Below are 21,773 nucleotides of genomic sequence, written 5' to 3'. Positions count from 1 at the left end.
TGAGGGAAGAAGGGAGGAAGAAAAAAGATTGAATTAGTAAGTAAAAGACGAGAGAGAGTAAGTGAGGAACTTGTAGATGCGGTGTGTTGAATGGAGAAGTAGGCATGAGGACATAGAAGAATGTAAGGTAAGATAACAAGAATCAGTTTTAGACGATATCAGTGAATGGATGAAACAGCTTACGAGAATGATTATGCAAACACAAGGAGAAGAATAAGTGATATATGGAAGTGGTGTATATTAGTGGATGTAAGTAACTGATGTATGGCAGATGTAGGAGGAAGACAAGTATGGATGACGGAGAAACTGGTTGGGTGAAGGAGGTACTGGATGGGGCGATCAATTAAGGTGGGCTGGTAAGTGAAGAGACCTGACGAGAGCTCTCCAGTACCACGCGATATATTAAACTCGAGTTAACATGCCAGATTCTACCTCCAGGCACAGAACAATTCGGTCAAACTCTGGAGTCTGACCACCAAACACAACGTAAATAGCACAATAGATAGTTGGTTGTATTGACCCGTGAACTTAGTTGTTTGTTTGGTGTTTGTTTGCATCGTTTTTTTTAGGTTATGTGGTGAGTTACAAGAATTACGAAATACTATGACTTTAAATAATGTATTAACCTTCTTTTCTTTAGTTTTTATCTAATAAACACAGGAGATTAGGTGAAATTTATATAAAATATTAAAACTAAGTGGATTAAACGATTTAATGTACACAAGAAAATGGACAGTGATGAATTAATGCAAGTAGAAAAGTGAATAGAAATGACTTATGATTAAAATATTCAGTAGTTGAGGCAACGAAGATTCCGTAGGTGAGGTGAAGTTGAGGACAGAGACACCGGGGTGGTGCTGCACTATGCCCGGCACACGTTCCTGATTTGTAAAGGTGCAGGTGGCAGAGGTGGGTCAGGGGATGAGCCTTGAGGGTGGTTCACCTGTGAGTGCTCTCCTTCACCTGTCGTGACCTAACTCACCTCAAGGACCAGCACTACTACCACTTCCTCCACCCCTCTCCATCTTGCTGCCCCCCCCCCTACACCCCAGGATGGAACCTCTTGGCTTATTAAGATAATTAACACTAAGACGAGGAGACACTGGAAGTATGGAGACGGTATGTGGAGACTGTCTGGAAAGTTATTTAGTATTGCGTATGTGGAACAATAAAAGAGGAAAAGTTACAGGTAAAGAGAAACAAAGATAGAGGAAACAGGAGAGTATGTGGAACAAGAAGAAGATGAAAGTACCAGATAAACACTAGTATAGGAACGAGGTTTTCTAGATTATATTTTGTGAACATATGGAAAAAGAAAACATGAAAATAACAGCAAAACAATAACAGAAAAGGAGAGAGAACAGGAAATAATCCAGATATTATCTAATGGTATGTAAGACAAGTGAAAGATGATAATAACATGAACAATAACTAAGAGAACAAATATAAACCGTGTGTGTGAGCCTCGCAGGCAACATGCCGGCCATCAGGGGCGTGGAGGCCGACGTGGAGGAGATCAAACTCAAGGACAGTTTCTCGAGCAATAACTCGAAGGCTAATGCAATTGCTCGGGCCTTGAAGAAAAAGATCTCGCTCACGAGGCTGACGTCCAGGTCTTCCCTGGTCGTGGATAAAGACAAGGATGAAAGGGATAGGGAGAGACGCCCCTCTAGGGATAGGTATCCCACCTTCACCATCGAGGACTGGGAGGAGGGCGAACACAATGGCGCCTTCAGGGAGGACCTGGCGTACAAGGACGACTCAAGGGCGGACGAAAAGAGCGAGTTCGAGGTGGATACCGACCTCGGGGAGGATGGGGAGGCCGAGGGTGTCTCTCTGGTGGATAATGAAGACATTCGGTCCGTCACCTCGAGCAAGAGGACCAGCCAGCTGAGTGTGGACCGGTCCATGGTCAAGTGTGGGCGAGCCAAGTTCTTCAAGCGCCTCTCCGTGTGTGACCTCAAGGTAAAAAACTATGCTCTTGTTGACTCTGTTATAATGAGGTTCTTGTTCCGCCAACCCAGTTTGTTTTACCTCACTATTTTATATTTTATATTTACTTACATTTGACTTTTAATTATTTAGGTAGCAGACTATAATATATATATATATATATATATATATATATATATATATATATATATATATATATATATATATATATATATATATATATATATATATATATATGTGTGTGTTTTAGGTTTTATTGCTTATAGTATTTCGTAACCCTTATATATTTTTATTTAATTACCTTAGAGTAGAATAACGTCTAGTGTGATTTATTTAAAATATTATATTATTTGTGCATTTTTCTGACTCATTTCATTAACTCATCTTTCCTTAACCTCCCACAACACCAGTTTTAATTCACAACAGTCTAAAATTCAAGGCATGTATCTGACTGACCCCGCGAGGCCTGGCGTGACCTCCGGCAATAAGGTGAATATTACACCTCTCCATCACGGGTGTTGAACCTTAAGGCAGTGTGTGTACCTTAAAACACACTACACTCTACCGTCACGTTTGAGAAAAAAGGAACAGTAGGTGGGTGGCGGCTGGGTGTGTACAGTGTTGGGTAGATGTTGTGTTCAGTTGTCTTTGTGTATGAGTGAAATGGGGATATGGATTGGTAGCGTGGGTGAGTAGGTGTGGTGAGGAATGGGTGTGTGGGTGTGGCATAAGTGGGTGTGTTTGGGTGTGGTAGATGGTGTGGTAATGAATGTGGGTGTGGTAATGAATGGGTAGGTAGGAGTGTGTGTGTGTGTGTGTGTGTGTGGTAGTGAGTGTGTCTTACAGTGAACTACGCCCTTATAGAGTGTGTTGTTTAAGTGTCTCCACATCAGGGTACCTTCTTTGTTGGCATTAGTGCTATAAGGTGAGTCAGCCAGGTGAGTCAGCCAGATGAATCAGCCAGGTGAGTCAGCCAGGTGAGTCAGCCAGGTGAGGGACGGATATAAAATAAAAATGATCCATAAAATACGAACAAAAGTCAGTGGTAATAAAGTCTGTTTCAGGCATAAGATTTACAAAAGGCAAACTTGTAAATTAAAGCTATTGTAAAAAAAACAAAATATATTGCAAAATTGGGTTGTTTGTAAATTATAATCTACACATAAAAGTTGCTGTAAAGGAAAGGTAAATTTTAAACGAAGCAGTATTAAAGGTTACGATAGGTTATACTTTTTTTAGAGCAAACAATAGCACATGTTTAGATCAGGGATGATGGAGGTAAACAGAGGCCACAAGGGTAAACAAACAACAGCTGGGTTCTCCACACAAACGACCTCAGGGGCTGGCAGCTCCACGTGAGTCGCTGTGCCACTGTACGAATTTCTCTACTGTGACGAACTATGAACGAAAATATCATTAAACTCTATTAAACTTCTCGCAGCAACACTTTTGATGTTCTATATACACATATTTGATTCGTTTTAATTAATATTTTTAAACCCTCATCATGAACAGTACTCGGTGTTAAGTTAGTGATAGATATAGATGACTCTTGTTAGTATGATAAAGGAGGAGTGGGCAGGATAACTTGGCCACAGTACTAACTAATATACCCTGACCAGACCTTACCTAACCTAACCTATTGGATTTGGAGCTCATTTGGCAAGGCACCGCGCGGGGGGGGAGGAAGAGGGGAAAGTTAAATGAATAACAATATTAGACAATCTTAGGTACAGATTATAAAGTGTGTGTGTGGTGGGGGGGTGAAGGTTAGTCATCACACTGTAAACAAAAGATAACACGCCCTGGCTAAGGTATGTTAGTGTAAACATCCGCCTGTGGATTTCGGTATGTCCTGCTGCCTCTGAGGGGGGTCGCTCCCTCTGAGGGGGGTCGCATACCTAACCAAAATATAAACCGGTTACGGGGACTGAGGACAGGTGTCAGGGCCGGTACCATGATACTCTCTTACCTGGAAATGTTTGCCTAACTGGAAGTGTGCGATCGCATCTAACTGGGTCACTTCGGCTGTGACAACGTAATAGCGGCCGTAATGACTTCGATTTTGCAATGAGAGAAGTTTCCATCAACACCAGTCAGTCAGGAGGAAAACATACATAAGACTCCCTTGAGAATTTAGGAACAAGAATGTAAAAAAAAAAATGGTGTCTGGTGTATACGAGAACTCAGCATCGTTCACCTCGAAGTAAACATTATATATTGTGTCTCGGAGCAACATTCTTAAACACCCTTACAATCTGAATACAATTTTCTCATAAATTTTGGCTGCCTTATCTGTGACGAGTTTTAAGTGAGGTTATGTTAGGTTAGGTCAGGTCAGGTCAAGTCAAGTCAGGCCAGGTTTTGATTCACAAAAAAAAGAGTATAGGGCCTTAGTACCGGAAGCATAACCTAACAGGTGTGTCCAGGAGGCAGTTTGATGAGGTATGAGTAGTAGTATGTATTCAATGTTTGTCTTAAGTTACACAACGTAGTTAAGGAGTGGATGATGACTCGTAGTTCAGCGTACGAAGGAGGAACGAAAAGCTTTACTTAAACAAACACAGGTGTCTGGCATCACGACCACCGCTAATTATCCCATCATTCACAGGTAATCATTCTGCTGGGTTGATATCCTACTATATAAAGGCTTCATAATATCATCCTGATCCCCCCTCCCACCTCCCTCCCACCCCCCTCCACCCCCTCCCCCCGTCACTTCACATAATTTAGCAGTTTGTCGTATGTGTGTGTGTGTGTGTGTGTGTGTGTGTGTAATAATAATAATAATAATAATAATAATAATAATAATAATAATAATAAACGGTTTATTAATAGAGTTTCAGCTGGTGGCTGAAAATATACAAACTTACATGTGATTTAGACTTAATAATATACGGTCAATACATTTACAGAGCTGTACAGTACATAAATCAGGAGCTGTTTATTATTTTAACAATAGATTGGATGGTGCTATTCTTATATCTATCAGTGCGGGCTCTTATGGGCTGAATTTTGTTGTAGTGGCAGACTGCACGAGGTGGGCGTGGGACTGCCGGTGGCAGAAGGTGGCGATGACGAGGATGATGCAGTAGTCCACTACCAAACCCTGCTAGTGCGTAGTGGTGGAGGTCACTGAGGGATAGCATTTCCAGGGTGGAGACAGCGTTGTTGTAGCCGGAGTAGTCTGCGCCGAGCATGATTCTGCAGGCCCTTTTCTGTACCTTCTCTAGCCGACGTTGTTGGGTAGAGTTGAGAGAAGACGACCGGGCTGGTTTCGCATACATTAATTTTGGGAGTATAAATGCGTTGTAGATAGTCCTCAGCTCTGGCGTGGGTGCCCCAAGTGACCTGAGTCGTCGTAGCATGTAGAGTCGGTACGAGGCTGCCTTGATAGTGTTGTTTACATGGGCCTTCGGAACAGTCCACTTTGTGGTCTATAGTTACACCCAGGAGTTTGGCAGACTGCACTAACTGGAGAGGATGGGCACCCACTGTAACTGCTGGAGCTTTCACTGGAATGGTGGCGGTATTGAAGTGCATGACTACGGTTTTGGTGTGATTGATGGTGACCTTGTTCTCCGTAGTCCATGCCTGTAGCCTGTACAGGGTGCCTTGTAGCGATGAGTAGTCCGGTGAGGTGTTGTCCGCCGTAACACACACACACACCGTGTGTGTGTGTGTGTGTGTGTGTACGTTTACATTAGTGGTCATAGTTATTTGTCGTAGCTGGAGAACTTCAAACAGATTTACGAGAATATTAATAAAAGTAATATATGTCAGAAATTAATTAAGGTTCTGCAGGGTCTATCTCTCTCCCGTGTAGTCGATCAATATAACCAGCTGATACCAGGGTTAGGGAGAGAGAGAGAGAGAGAGAGAGAGAGAGAGAGAGAGAGAGAGAGAGAGAGAGAGAGAGAGAGACGAGAACAGGATAAAGAGATAGAAAAAAAAAAAGTAAGAAGTGAGAAAGAGAGATGTGTTGAAGAGAGATAGAGGAAATGGAGAGAGAAAGTGATATGTGCTTGTGAAGCTAAGATCTCTCTCTCTCTCTCTCTCTCTCTCCACTGTACAACACTTCCTTGTCAACACTACTGTAGATATAATATTGTTTAAAACATAATTCATACACAATATATATTCTCTGAAATAAGTGATACACAGTACTTGTTGTTCCCCAGCTGTGTGTGGTACATGACGCCACACCTTCCTGACTCACACACTGGGTTGAACTCGTAAATGTTTAAGTTCGAGCGTTTTAGTGGACAGTCTGCCTTTCCCAGCTTGTGTCCCTTCATGTGCAGGGAATATGAATTGACAAAACAAAAACAAACAAATATTTCGTGTAAATGTAAAAAATCTGTATGTGTTTGTTTTCTCTTTTATTTGTTGATCACTTTTTTTGTTATGAGAATTGTGAATGCATTTGTTGTCGTAAGCAGTTGTCAGTAAATGGACTTGTGCCGTGTGTCCCGCCAAGTTCCCGGGTTCTCAAATGTTTATTCGTGAGATGTTGCTTCCTAAAAGGAGAGTGAAAACGTATTTAATCACATCACTTAACCAATAACACAAGGATTCTGACTCATTTGGTTTCATAATTGGTGAGTATTTTGATAATGAAAAGAACGAGTCTTACATGTTGAAAGCGTTCGATATTTCTCTGTGGCTGTACGGAGTTTAGTTGAAAACAAACAGATTTACTTGTGAGGAGAAATCACCGTCGCTGCCTCGTACAGTGAATTGTGTTCCTCCTGTTCACTAAGATATACTGACAACCTTACATAAAAGTCTCGCCCTTTAAAAGAACAGGAGAGAAGAACACAGACATAAAAGGAGTTCATGATAAGAAGATTCTGCTTTTAGTGCTGCATTATTATCAGCAGCGCCCACCTCCGTTTGTGTGTCAATCGTGTGAATGCGATAACTCTTGACGCCGGTGCAGGGTTTTTTAAGCATAACATACAGTCAGGTAACATCATAACGAGGCAAGACGAAGATATATACCAATACAATGTTGAAGATAGAGGAGGCTCGTGTGTCATCGCTGCCTCTGTTCCGAGCTTTAAAAGATGATATATAACACCTATTATACTGCTATATTACCGTCATTTTTCCAACATAGTTAATCCTGGATAAGAATATAGCACTAGTGTGTGTTTGTGTGTGTGTGTGTGTGTGTGTGTGTGTGTGTGTGTGTCAGCATAGTATCAAATTGTTTTACTAATATTATTATTTTTCTTACCTTCAATATAGTCTGTATATTATCTACGGAACAACACATCCAGGAACCATCTACCGAGTTCCTTGTTGCTTCGTAAGGGAGTCAATGTATCCGGTACACTGTCTTCTCTCTTATAATTATAGTTGAAAAAAAAAATAATAATGGATATTTATCGCTAGCTATCACTCCCATGTCAGGGGATGGAAAGATACTCAGAAAGTTACTGTATAAAAGAGGGTCATGGAGAGGCGCGAGTTTATTACTCCTATTTTTACCTCCTGTATATTTACTAAGGTATTGTGGACATGTTGGGAAAATGGTAAATGAACGGTAAAGGGAGGTGGAAGGATGAGGTCTCGGTGTAAGTGAGGAGAATGGATAGCCAGGAAAAAGTGATGGGAGATAATGACTAAAAGCTTTATTCACGACATCAAAAGTGTTTTTTTCCCCAGAACCCAGACAATTAAGCCAAGGCTCCGGTGGCCCAGGCAGTTAAGCCAAGGCCCCCATCCTCCCGCGTGACCCAGTAGTACTGTATAAGGACAAGAGTCATTAACACAGGTATTTACTGTATAAAGTGACGTAACAAGTAGTGGTATGTTCAGTGCACCTGGAGGCGGAAGGATAGCGGCGTTCCTTAATACCGAGACTAACATATATACTGTGGCAAGTCTTGTCTTAACAATAACATCCTTCAAGTAACAACGAGTACGTCTTTCTAATGAGCATCATTCACCACAAAACACCTTAGAATGACCACACCACAATAATATTCAACATGTACACATAATAGGTGTCTTCTGTTACAATATAAAGCTTCAATAATAATAATGTAAACACGGCACTCACGTAGTTTACTCAATAGAGATCTGTAAACAAAACACGCGAGTTATCAAGAGAGGTGAGGTCAGGTAGCTGGTACTGTACTGTACTGTAGTATCATTGCAAGTGTTGATATAGGCTGTAATATGTTGTTTTTGCTTATACATTTATTGGGAATTGCATCTTAACCTCCCTATGGCAGTTTTGGTCTTGAATGTAAGTTAATGAATAGACTCTTGTGTTTTTTTACGATGTGTTATTGATATTGTTATTCAAATACCTTTATTTATTTTTTTATTCAGATCATAAAATACAAACACTGTGAAATTAAATATTAACACTTCTACACTACACCTCCTGAGACACACACACACACACACACACACACACACACGCACACACACACACACACGTACACACACACACAAAAGTTAGTCAAATCGTCAGGTCTAGTCTGGAAGTTTTGTGTATGTGTGTGGCCGTGAAGCAAAGAGAACTTGAATTAATCCATTAGTTTGTCGGTTAATGTAGTTGTTACACACACGGGGCCAAGGACACCTCTTGCCATGAACAACACGGACGTGGTCAAACATCTCTTACCGCGAACAATACGGACGTGGTCAAACATCTCTTACCGCGAACAATACGGACGTGGTAAGTTCACCAACACATCTTTGCCTGAAACAACACACAGTTATTTTGTTGCTGTTCGCCGACGGTAAAACTCACACAACCTTTCTATCAGAGTCGAGGGGAATAAAAACAGAAAACCTCTGCGTTATGAACGTCACTCAGCGGGAGGAATGACACAGTAAATCTTGGGGTTGAGTTCCCTCTTGGTTGTGTGTGTGTGTGTGTGTGTGTGTGTGTGTGTGTGTGTGTGTGTGTGTGTGTGTGTGAGAGCTGGGTAGACGCCCTTTTTATGATCCATTGCTCACTAACTAATCCGCAGGTAGCTTAGAATGGGGCACCAGTGAGTATATATTGGTTTTACACTCAGAAGGGACTTTGTAAGGGACTCAATGATCCACAGAAGAAAAAATAATAATGAGAGGAGTTATTTCATATCCATATACATATCTTTGTCTCTCACTTACTCTTTTATGGATTCACTGTTGGATAAATACAGTTAGTTATTTACACACTCTCACACACAACACAAGTATACTATCACACACACACACGCCTCAAGGATACTGTCACACACATTACAAATACTCGTACATAACACACTCACTGTCACACCACAAGTGCACCCTATCACATCATAAGTACACTAACACACTCACTGTCACACCACAGATGCACTGCAAGCACACTATCACACACCTACACACAAGATATAAGTTTTAATCAAGATTTTTAAAACTTCAGTCCAGCTATCAATCACAGGAGGGATTTGGCCAAGATTTTCAACGTAGGGATCAAGTTATCAATCATCATTTTCCGGTTCGAGTCAGAGGAACTTTCAAATCATAGATTATAGCGTCAGTGTCAGTCGGTGTACGAGGCCAACGGGGAATGTTATAGGGTCAGTTTAATCAACTATGGAAACTAGAATTCCAGATTTCTCACGAAGGCTATTTTTGGGGGGGTTGTTCCAGTGACCTTTCCTTTAAATAATTGACCTCACGTTTACTGGAAGTATTTTGTGGTGAATTAACCTTTTGCTGAATATTTAACCCTTTGACGACGATTATTTAACCATTTGAAGACGGTGATATAACCCTTTAACGACGGTGATTTAACCCTTTGATGACGATGATTTAACTCTTCAGGACTCAAAGGGTTAATGTTAGTCTCTGCATAAGACTAGGCATAACGTGGTTACCTTCCTCTGGTGAGTGACTGAGAATGAACTTGACATTTGAAGGTTTGGCGTCCAGGTTGATAAATGTTCTCTCTATCCACTGGGAACCTTTAAAACGTGTCTATCATCGGTTATGTAATCTCATTAACACGACACAAATAATTCTTCTCACTAAACACGACCATTGAACTTGGGACGTTAGGTTGAACTTTACGATCAGACAAACACAGGCCAACAAACAAACATACTCGTAGATGGACGGACAAACAGACAAATAAAAACGTAAACAAACAGATACCTCAGATACATTAACTTTTGATTTTTTTTAAGCAGGGCATAACTAGCAAAATTATTTACAATTTAAAAAGATAAACAATATCAATATCAGGATTAATCTCTTATTAAATATCAATGAATCAACACGTGTTTACCCTTCAATCTCATCACAAGTAATACATTCGGGTACAAGGCACAGTAATTCCCAGGTAGTGACGGTATAGTGAAGGTGATGTCGTCTCCTGAATACAAACTCAAGCCATTATTAACCTCATCACAGATACAGTAATATATGCCTGACTCACCCACCTCCACTCCATCCTGTGGTGTGTCAAGGCTGGGGTTGTGGGCTGCCAGTTGTGGTGTGTAGGATGTCTGAAGGATTACCCTCTCACCCCTCCCCATCCTTCTTCCCCTCCCCTCCACCTCCCCCTCCTTCTACCCCCCCCACCCCTCCTCCCAGTTCAGTCCTCCCGTTTGTCCGTCTGCTCGCCTCCTTGACGTTCTGTCTGTCTATTCCTTGACATTGTGTCTGTCTTTACACCTGGTGGGATATATATATATAGGAGGTGAAGTAGAGATTAACGGTAAAGGAGGAGTGGGGGAAGTGTTAACTAGATACTCTCTCTCTCTCTCTCTCTCTCTCTCTCTCTCTCTCTCTCTCTCTCTCTCTCTCTCTCTCTCTCTCTCTCTCTCTCTCTCTCTCTCTCTCTCTCTCTCTCTCTCTCTCTCTCTCTCTCTCTCTCTCTCTCTCTCTCTCTCCACACACACAGCTAAACTTAGTCTTCCCGTCAGGTTCCAGAAATACTCCTCCACCGAATAGATTACGTCCGTCAACCGTCTCCCGACCTGGTTTCCATTGAAGAGGAGAGTAGGCAGTCATTAAGTGGGATTAGGCAGTCAGTGAGTGGGATTAGGCAGTCAGTGAATGGGATTAGGCAGTCAGTAAAAGGGGTCAGACAGTCAGTGAGTGGGATTAGGCAGTCAGTAAAAGGGATCAGTTAGTCAGTGAGCGGCGGGGGGTTGAGTCAGTGCGTGGGATTAGGATGTAAGTGAGTGGGATTAGACAATAAGTGAGTGGGGTAAGACAATCAGTGAGTGGAATAATTGACATATTGTATACATACATAAGGTTTGGTTGATTTGATTGGTTTACTTGTAAGAAATTATACACGAGGTTGGTTATTATTATTATTATTATTATTATTATTATTATTATTATTATTATTATTATTGTTATTATTATTATTATTATTATTATTATTATTATTATTATTATTATTGATGTTGTTGTAGTTGTTTTGTTGTTGTTGTTTTTATGTTATTATTATTATTATTATTATTATTATTATTATTATTATTATTATTATTATTATTATTATTATTATTATTACCAATTTTTAAACGTACGTCAACAACTACAATAAATGGGTTGAAGAGAAAATTGTAAATACAGAAAATATCTTAGAGACAATCAACTATAAAATTGGCCGCCGCCTTTATTTTTAGGACCATTGATTAAATTGAGTTACAAAAACGGTCATGTTTCTTAAAGGCGCCTAAAAGACATAATTAACTGAGAGGAAGCTAATTACACAAAGCTTCTTGGATTTTATGTTGAAAAAAAAATCACTCATTAGATAATTAAGAAGCATATTGAAGTAAAGGATTCTTAAGCTAATAGATTTAAAACGGTCATGTTTCTTAAAGGCGCCTAAAAGACATAATTAACTGAGAGGAAGCTAATTACACAAAGCTTCTTGGATTTTATGTTGAAAAAAAAATCACTCATTAGATAATTAAGAAGCATATTGAAGTAAAGGATTCTTAAGCTAATAGATTTAATTAGTATTGTCTGTGGGGGGATTTTTTATATTATTTTCGATTTACCAAACCCTTTCACACACACACACACACACACACACACACACACACACACACACACACACACACACACACACACACACACACACACAACACGGATTGAAGACAGTATCCCAAGAAAAAATATATTGCGGCGTGTTTCATTGTCTGGGAATGAGTTACAATGCCCAGGTGAACTTCAGGTAGAGAATGGCCTATACATAAGACTCAGGATATTGTAATAGGGATGATAAATGTGTTAAGGGAGAGGGGGGATTAATCTTCTTATTCCCGGGTTCGAATCTCCAATGAGGGTTCGAATGTATGTGATTGATAAACTATGTGAACCACTAATTATAATCATACCTACGGATGATTAACGTAGAGAGTAACGTAATCTCTCCCTATGATTCATGACGTCAGACAGTGAAGTGACATAATCTCTCCCTATGATTCGTGACGTCAGACAGTGAAGTGACATAATCTCTCCCTATGGTTCATGACGTCAGACAGTGAATTGACATGATCTATCCCTATGATTCATGACGTCAGACAGTGAAGTGACATAATCTCTCCCTATGATTCGTGACGTCAGACAGTGAAGTGACATAAGCTCTCCCTATGATTCATGACGTCAGACAGTGAAGTGACATAATCTCTCCCTATGCTGCATGACGTCAGACAGGGACGTGACATAATCTCTCCCTATGATGCATGACGTCAGACAGTGAAGTGACATAATCTCTCATTATGATTCATGAGGTCAGACAGTGAAGTGACATAATCTCTCTTTATGATTCATGACGTCAGACAGGGAAGTGACATAATTTCTCCCTATGATTCATGATGTCAGACAGTGAAGTGACATAATCTCTTCCTATGATTCATGACGTCAGACAGTGAAACGACATAATCTCTCCCTATGATTTATGACGTCAGACAGTGAAGTGAAGTGACATAATCTCTCCCTATGATTCATGACGTCAGACAGTGAAGTGAAGTGACATAATCTCTCCCTATGATTCATGACGTCAGACAGTGAAGTGACATAATCTCTCCCTATGATGCATGACGTCAGACAGTGAGGTAACATAATCTCCTCCTATGATTCATGACGTCAGACAGTGAAGTGACATAATCTCTCCCTATGATTCGTGACGTCAGACAGTGAAGTGACATAATCTCTCCCTATGCTGCATGACGTCAGACAGGGACGTGACATGATCTCTCCCTATGGTGCATGACGTCAGACAGTGAAGTGACATAATCTCTCTTTATGATTCATGACGTCAGACAGGGAAGTGACATAAATTCTCCCTATGATTCATGACGTCAGAGAGTGAAGTGACATAATCTCTCCTTATGATTCATGACGTCAGACAGTGAAGTGACATAATCTTTCCTTATGATTCATGACGTCAGACAGTGAAGTGACATAATCTCTCCTATGATTCATGACGTCAGACAGTGAAGTGCATAATCAGACTCCCCCTATGATTCATGACGTCAGGCAGTGAAGTGAAGTGACATAATCTCTCCCTATGATTCATGACGTCAGACAGTGAAGTGACATTATCTCTCCCTGTGATTCATGACGTCAGACAGTGATGTGACATAATCTCTCTTTATGATTCATGACGTCAGACAGGGAAGTGACATAATTTCTCCCTATGATTCATGATGTCAGACAGTGAAGTGACATAATCTCTCCTTATGATTCATGACGTCAGACAGTGAAACGACATAATCTCTTCCTATGATTCATGACGTCAGACAGTGAAGTGACATAATCTCTCCTTATGATTCATGACGTCAGACAGGGAAGTTACATAATCTCTCCCTATGATTCATGACGTCAGACAGTGGAGTGACATTATCTCTCCCTATGATTCATGACGTCAGACAGTGAAGTGACATAATTTCTCCCTATGATTCATGACGTCAGACAGTGAAGTGACATAATCTCTCTTTGTGATTCATGACGTCAGACAGGTAAGTGACATAATTTCTCCCTATGATTCATGACGTCAGACAGTGAAGTGACTTAATCTCTCCTTATGATTCATGACGTCAGACAGTGAAGTGACATAATCTCTCTTTATGATTCATGACGTCAGACAGTGAAGTGACATAATCTCTCCTTATGATTCATGACGTCAGACAGGGAAGTAACATAATCTCTCCGTATGTTTCATGACGTCAGACAGTGAAATGACATAATCTCTCCCTATGATTCATGACGTCAGACAGTGAAACGACACAATCTCTCCCTATGATTCATGACGTCAGACAGTGAAGTGACATAATCTCTCCCTATGATTCATGACTTCAGACAGTGAAGTGAAGTGACATAATCTCTCCCTATGATTCATGACGTCAGACAGTGAAACGACACAATCTCTCCTATGATTCATGACGTCAGACAGTGAAGTGACATAATCTCCTATGATTCATGACGTCCAGACAGTGAAGTGAAGTGACATAATCTCCTATGATTCATGACGTCAGACAGTGAAGTGACATAATCTCTCCTTATGATTCATGACGTCAGACAGGGAAGTAACATAATCTCTCCGTATGTTTCATGACGTCAGACAGTGAAATGACATAATCTCTCCCTATGATTCATGACGTCAGACAGTGAAACGACACAATCTCTCCCTATGATTCATGACGTCAGACAGTGAAGTGAAGTGACATAATCTCTCCCTATGATTCATGACGACAGACAGTGAAGTGACATAATCTCTCCCTATGATGCATGATGTCAGACAGTGAAATGACATTATCTCTCCCTATGATTCATGACGTTAGAGAGTGAAACGACACAATCTCTCCCTATGATTCATGACGTCAAACAGTGAAGTGACATAATCTCTCCCTATGATTCATGACGTCAGACAGTGAAGTGACATAATCTCCCCCTATGATTTATGACGTCAGACAGTGAAGTGAAGTGACATAATCTCTTCCTATGATTCATGACGTCAGACAGTGATTTGAAATGATCTCTCCCTATGATGCATGTCGTCAGACAGAGAAGTAACATAATCTCCCCCTATGATTCATGACGTCAGACATTGAAGTGAAGTGACATAATCTCTCCCTATGATTCGTGACGTCAGACAGTGAAGTGACATAATCTCTCCCTATGATTCATGACGTCAGACAGTGAAGTAATATAAGCTCTCCCTATGATTCATGACGTCAGACAGTGAAGTGACATTATCTCTTCCTATGCTGCATGACGTCAGACAGGGACGTGACATAATCTCTCCTTATGATGCATGACGTCAGACAGTGAAGTGACATAATCTCTCATTATGATTCATGAGGTCAGACAGTGAAGTGACATAATCTCTCTTTATGATTAATGACGTCAGACAGGGAAGTGACATAATTTCTCCCTATCATTCATGACGTCAAACAGTGAAGTGACATAATCTCTCCTTATGATTCATGATGTCAGAGTGAAGTGACATAATCTCTCCCTATGATGCATGACGTCAGACAGTGAAGTGACATAATCTCTCCCTATGATTCATGACTTCCGACAGTGAAGTGGCATAATCTCTTTATGATTCATGACGTCAGACAGGGAAGTGAAGTGACATAACCTCTCCCTATGATTCATGACGTCAGATAGTGAAGTGACATTATCTCTCCCTATGATTCATGACGTCAGACAGTGAAGTGACATAATCGCTTTATGATTCATGACGTCAGACAGGGAAGTGACGTAATTTCTCCCTATGATTCATGATGTCAGACAGTGAAGTGACATAATCTCTCCTTATGATTCATGACGTCAGACAGTGAAACGACATAATCTCTTCCTATGATTCATGACGTCAGACATTTAAGTGACATTATCTCTCGTCAGACAGTGAAGTGATTCATCATGACGTCAGACATCTCTCTTTGTGAAGTGACAGGGAAGTGATATAATTTCTCCCTATGATTCATGACGTCAGACAGTGAAGTGACATAATCTCTCCTTATGATTCATGACGTCAGACAGTGAAACGACATAATCTCTCCCTATGATTCATGACGTCAGACAGTGAAGTGACATAATCTCTCCTTATGATTCATGACGTCAGACAGGGAAGTGACATTATCTCTCCATATGTTTCATGACGTCAGACAGTGAAATGACATAATCTCTCCCTATGATTCATGACGTCAGACAGTGAAGTGAAGTGACATAATTTCTCCCTATGATTCATGAGGTCAGACAGTGAAGTGACATAATCTCTCCCTATGATGCATTACGTCAGAGAGTGAAACGACATAATCTCTCCCTATGATTCATGACGTCAGAGAGTGAATTGACATAATCTCTCCCTATGATTCATGACGTCAGACAGTGAAACGACATAATCTCTCCCCATGATTCATGACGTTAGACAGTGAAGTGACATAATCTCTCCCTATGATTCATGACGTCAGACACTGAAGTAACATAATCTCTCCCTATGATTCATGACGTCAACAGTGAAGTGACATAATCTCTCCCTATGATTCATGACGCGAGACAGAACCACCTGACCGACGCAGTGAGCTAACTCGTGAATTATTTGAAGGTGAGACTTGTGAGTGAGTGATGGGTCGTGTGTACCCAGTGGCTCCCCTCATGTTAAACCTAAAAGTGAACCTCAACAAGTTACCTGAGAGACCAGCATGACCTTTAAGTGGCATTTACAAGTGTGTGTGTGTGTGTGTGTGTGTGTGTGTGTGTGTGTGTTGCAGCGGTACCCAGGGCTAGTTGTTGACGTAGGTATCAGGTGATCATTTTAAAGTGACTCAGAGGTAGACAACTCGATTGATAAATTTATATGACAGTGTATAAATGGATAAATATGTAGATGGGGAGATGGATGGATGAATAGGTAGATGGATTGAAGGCATGTAAGTGGATAGGTGAGTGGCTATAGAGATGGATAACATAGGTGGAATAGGATGCACAGGTGGATTGATAGGTGGATAGATGCATATGGATGAATATTAATGAATGTATCGCTGGGTGGATAGACGTATGGATAGAGAAAGACAGACAGATAGTGAGACAATAAAAAACGGAGAACAAGAAAAAGACCAAGAGATAAAGAGAATAATAGAGACAAAATAAGAAAAAAGAAACAAGCAAGAAAGATAAAAAAAACAATAAACAAACAGATTGACAAGTGAGCTGTTCAAACAAGACAGAGACAAACAGACAGACAGACAGACAGACAGACAGACAGACAGACAGAGAGACAGACGGACTATACACACCATAACAATATACAGGGTGAGCCAAAAGTGTATTACCTCTTCAGTATGAATAGGGATTAATATTTTTCTATGTAATATTAATTGTAATTATGTAAATATTCAACCATAATAAACCTTGATTTTTTTCTCTATAGATAATTAAGGTTTGATTATATTAATGAATATTTTAATAATTGCAATTAATTTTACTTACAAAAAGGTACTCCGCTATTCTCACTGGTCAACCACCTTATACATACATACATACATACATACATACATACATACATACATACATACATACATACATTAATGTCAGTGGTCCCTGTAGACTTGTGATGCGGCGGCTGAGTAAATAAAGCGGTCATCTCTTGTCGTAAGGGTCATTCGTTCGATCCCGCGACAATATAATCCCACCTAGGTGTAAATGTTTTGCTAACTTTACGGTTGGGGAAATGCGGGTGGTCGAGTGCAGTGCCGGCCTCACTGTTCCATTGTGTACCGAAGGCTTACAATGTAGAGTTATTGCTGTAGCCAGTTCACTAAAGCTATAACGTCGCTTTATATTTAGCTGTCCCCACTGTAGACATTATGTAGCTGTAGCCTGTCCACTAAAGCTATAACGTCACTTTAGATTTAGCTGTCCCCACTGTAAACATCATGAAGCTATAGTCTCTCCAGTAAAGCTATATGCCCACTATATTAGCCATCTCCATTATATAGATTTTAGCTTTAGCCTGACCGGTAAGCTATAGCTACATTGTATACCTAGCTGTCGACTCTATAGACTTCTCGTTGCTGTAGCTGTGAGCTAGAGTTACCATCCCGCTCTAGAACCAGCTGTCACCACTAGACACTTGGTCTCTCTCTGCCTCTGCTTAATTTAGAGCTCCTCCTGCCTCTACACAATACATCTGTTCATCTAATTTATCTAGGGAGATTTTTTCACCTTTTAGGAAGGGAAAAAATTCGTTGTCGCTGGCAAAAATTTCCCCCACCTCGATTTTTTCTTTTTTGTATGTAATTTATTTTAACTGTTGTGTGTTTTTCTCTCATAGGCGGGGGAAAAAAATCTCTATCATTGGTAGTTTTCCCCCCAGTTTTGATTTTTTGGGGTCAATATCCAACGGTGTTGATTTTAAGTTCTCTGTAATATCCCTTGGTTCGGGAGTTTGTTTTAAATTCCTGTGTTAATAAAGAAACAGGTTGCAGGAGATGTTTTATTGCTATAATTGGTAATATTTTTTCCAACTCGTGTGTGTGTGTGTGTGTGTGTGTGTGTGTGTGTGTGTGTGTGTGTGTGTGTGTGTGTGTGTGTGTGTGTGTAGTATTTGTTTTATTGCTTGTATATATAAAATAAACAGATTGCCTTAAGTGTTTTCTTGCATGGGTTAAAAAAATGAAAATAAAATGCCGATGATCTCTCTGCAGTATTTAACAATTCTTATTTACTATTTAAAAAAAACCCACAAATACATAAAAAAAATGACCGAATTGTTTTATTTTTCTTCTGGACTAAAAATCACGAATGAATTTGTTGTCGGTGATTCTTTTTTTCTTTCTAATCGGCTAAAAGTATTTGTAAATATTGAACACCATTTCTTACATCTATTACACACAGGAATAAATTGTAAAAAAAAAATAAAAATCTACACCTCCCCAAAAATTATATCATGTTAACAGAGGCAAAAGAAAATAGGTTATCGGCATTGTTTTGTTTTTTTCATTTAATTAATAAACCCAATTTTTTTTATCCTGCGTAAAAAAAAAGTAGATTAACCAAATAGTGAATAGTACAGGAAATGAGGATAATGATTATTTTTTTTTATTGAAGTTCCTTAGCATTAATGTATCTTACGAGTAATTAGATCGTCGTTAAAGATATATTATATAATCTTCTCAAGGTGATGTATATATTACGTTCTGAGTGACTGAGATGCTTTATTATCACTAGTGGATTAAGTGAGATTTATATAACCAATGGACCTATCGTACCAATATATCGGGACAATAAACAGATCAGTCATTAAGCCATAACGCCCTTGACTCTCACCATTGCGTCGCGGGTTCAGTCCTCGGGTTGGATGTGAGAATATGAGAGGTTTTCTTTGGGTCCTTCCTGATTTCTTCCTGTACTTACACTGGATAATGGAGGGCAAACTAGGTAAAAATTAACCAGAAATCCCAGTCGCACCAATATTACCAATACACCTGTGGTACCAATATAACTACTGAAACGATCGACACTCAAACAAGAAGGAACAAGTGCGTGGCGCCTCATAATTAGATGCCAATTAAAGGAAGATGGGGAGTGACAGGTAATCAACATAATGAGAAGTAGATTGTCGGAAACACCTCAAGTGGTTCCTCGTATTTTGGGAAACATATAAATGAATACGTGTTGTTATCTCTCTCTCCAGTGAAACTTAAGGTATTTACACGATTAACGAAATATATCTGTTACAGCTAAAACCGTTGATTACCATTACGCCGAAATTTTTATGTCAGTTAATTGAATTTTGAAATATTTAGGCCAGACATATATAATAACTTTGTATTACTATGTATTCTATATGTGTGTTATGAGCCATACAAATTGATTACAGCCTTGTCAAATAATTTTCAATGTAAGTTACCAATTAAAACATTTACTATCAGTGTATGGAGTTTCATATTGTTTGTTTAAAGCCTAGACGTACATAAACGTGATATTTTTGTGTAAGTGTAAATTACAGACACAAACTTGACATAAATGTTGAGACTGTTGGGACAAACTCACCCCAGACTAGACTACTTCATACCACTAAAAGGCTTTCCTAAGTTGAGAAGTTTTGAAGCGACGGTAAAGAACAAGAAGAGTTTCAAAGGGAAGATCTTATATCTCCAAAGGGAATTTTCATATGACATTTTCTCCCCCCCCATACAAAAGTTTTTCGTTAGTTTTTTTTTTTAAGAGCAAAGTTTCCAGGAACCAACAGACACACACGCTATCAGGCGGGAAGGAAACACTATATCCCCGTCTTACTGTTGCTGGGAATAAGGAAGCCGTACAGTATATAGGGCAAGGTTGTAGAATAACCACATATATATATTTTTTTTAAGTCCAACACACTTTGGTTGGGCTTCCTAATAATGCCAATGTCGATAACTTCTATGTACTGTTTAAAATTTCTCTCTGGCCATAGATCATCATGTAGTTCATCATAGTATTGTAAGTATATGAATAGTTTCACAGAAAACATAGCCTAACTTAACCTAACCTTGACGAATATTACATAACTTTTTTTTTTCGTTTTAATGCAGGGTGATCATCGTGGGTGACATAATATTATTATATATTATTAAAATTATAAATGTCACCATAGGATTTGGGAGAAAAACAATTAAATCTAAAGTGTTACTCAAAACAACAGTAAAGACAAAAACTATGAAAGGAAAACAAACAGTAATAAGTGATAGTAATATATTACTAAATAAACCCGGAAACTAGATACATATATTTCGATGATCTTTGTCGTTTATATTACATTAGTACAACTGCCTCGTAATTTTACAGGTACCAAAAGAGTAACACAATAAATTTACATTAAAAAATTAAAACAAACTAATAAAAATCCTTCAATTTAAAAACAAAACAAAAAACAGGCTTTCTTAACACAAAATACCAGCCTGGGTGGGTGAATTGGCTGCTACCTGGGTATGTCACGACTACAACCCTGATATAGAAGCAGTAACATGTAATACACCTAGACCAAGAGACTGTATGTATAACTGGAGTGCGCCACAGACCACGTCCGCCACCACCAATATATGGAGATTTTATCCAATATAGAAAGATATATACGCGACCAGGATGATTCACGTCCTAACTGTAGTGGTCAGTCACCCTCGAGTGTATAGTGATGGTGGTGGTGCTTCGTCTGTAAGCCTCAAGTACCCATGAATGTTTGTATTGTATTTACTTGATAGGATGTTCAGACTACGAAGTAAACAAACACTAAGGGTTACTTGTTTCTCACTATGTCGCAGCAAAGTCCTGGGAGTTGTATAATATTCTAGATAATAATGATGGGGAAATATTTCTCATCCAAGTCGAATTAGTTCTTGTTGTGGTGTATCTGTTTACTGTATGTGGTTAATATTTATTGTTTGTTGATTCGGTTATCGTGTTCAGGCTGATGGGCACACACACACACACACACACACACACACACGGGACGAGGGACATCAAAACGACAACAAATATTTCCATTACATTCATTAACCAGTGGAAAAAAAATGAGTAACAACCCCACAAATAGAATTCAAACTTTACGACCTATTCTATTTTTTTATTCCTTCTATTAACTCAAACTATATTTTTCTATCACTCAAAAAATAATCAAATTGGTCATATTGTTCCATCACTCAAAATTCAGTCTCTTAAACTCAAACCCGTATTGTACCATCAGAGTAAATAAAACTAGCAACAACAGACTAGTTTATCAAGAATATGAAATTGCATCTTAATCAGTGTTAAAATACTCAAATCCTCGAACGTTTATTATAGTATTTCTTCGTATCCGTTGTATG

The 21,773-nt window shown here is 39.4% G+C and overlaps 1 protein-coding gene across 1 annotated transcript in view; it reads left to right on the top strand.

The window, feature by feature from the left end:
* Positions 1-544: 544 nt before the first annotated feature.
* Positions 545-21,773, top strand: part of LOC121859413 (transient-receptor-potential-like protein) — a 201,793-nt gene continuing 180,564 nt past the window's right edge. Inside the window, exon 1 of the mRNA XM_042356208.1 lies at positions 545-1,965. Within this exon, the coding sequence (XP_042212142.1) occupies positions 1,477-1,965 (489 nt within the window). The 5' untranslated portion in view covers positions 545-1,476. The remainder of the gene's footprint in view (positions 1,966-21,773) is intronic.

Source organism: Homarus americanus, unplaced genomic scaffold, assembly GCF_018991925.1.
Source record: "Homarus americanus isolate GMGI-L3 unplaced genomic scaffold, GMGI_Hamer_2.0 scaffold7626, whole genome shotgun sequence".
Taxonomy (NCBI): Eukaryota; Metazoa; Arthropoda; class Malacostraca; order Decapoda; family Nephropidae; genus Homarus; species Homarus americanus.
This window is presented reverse-complemented; position numbering and strand designations above follow the sequence as displayed.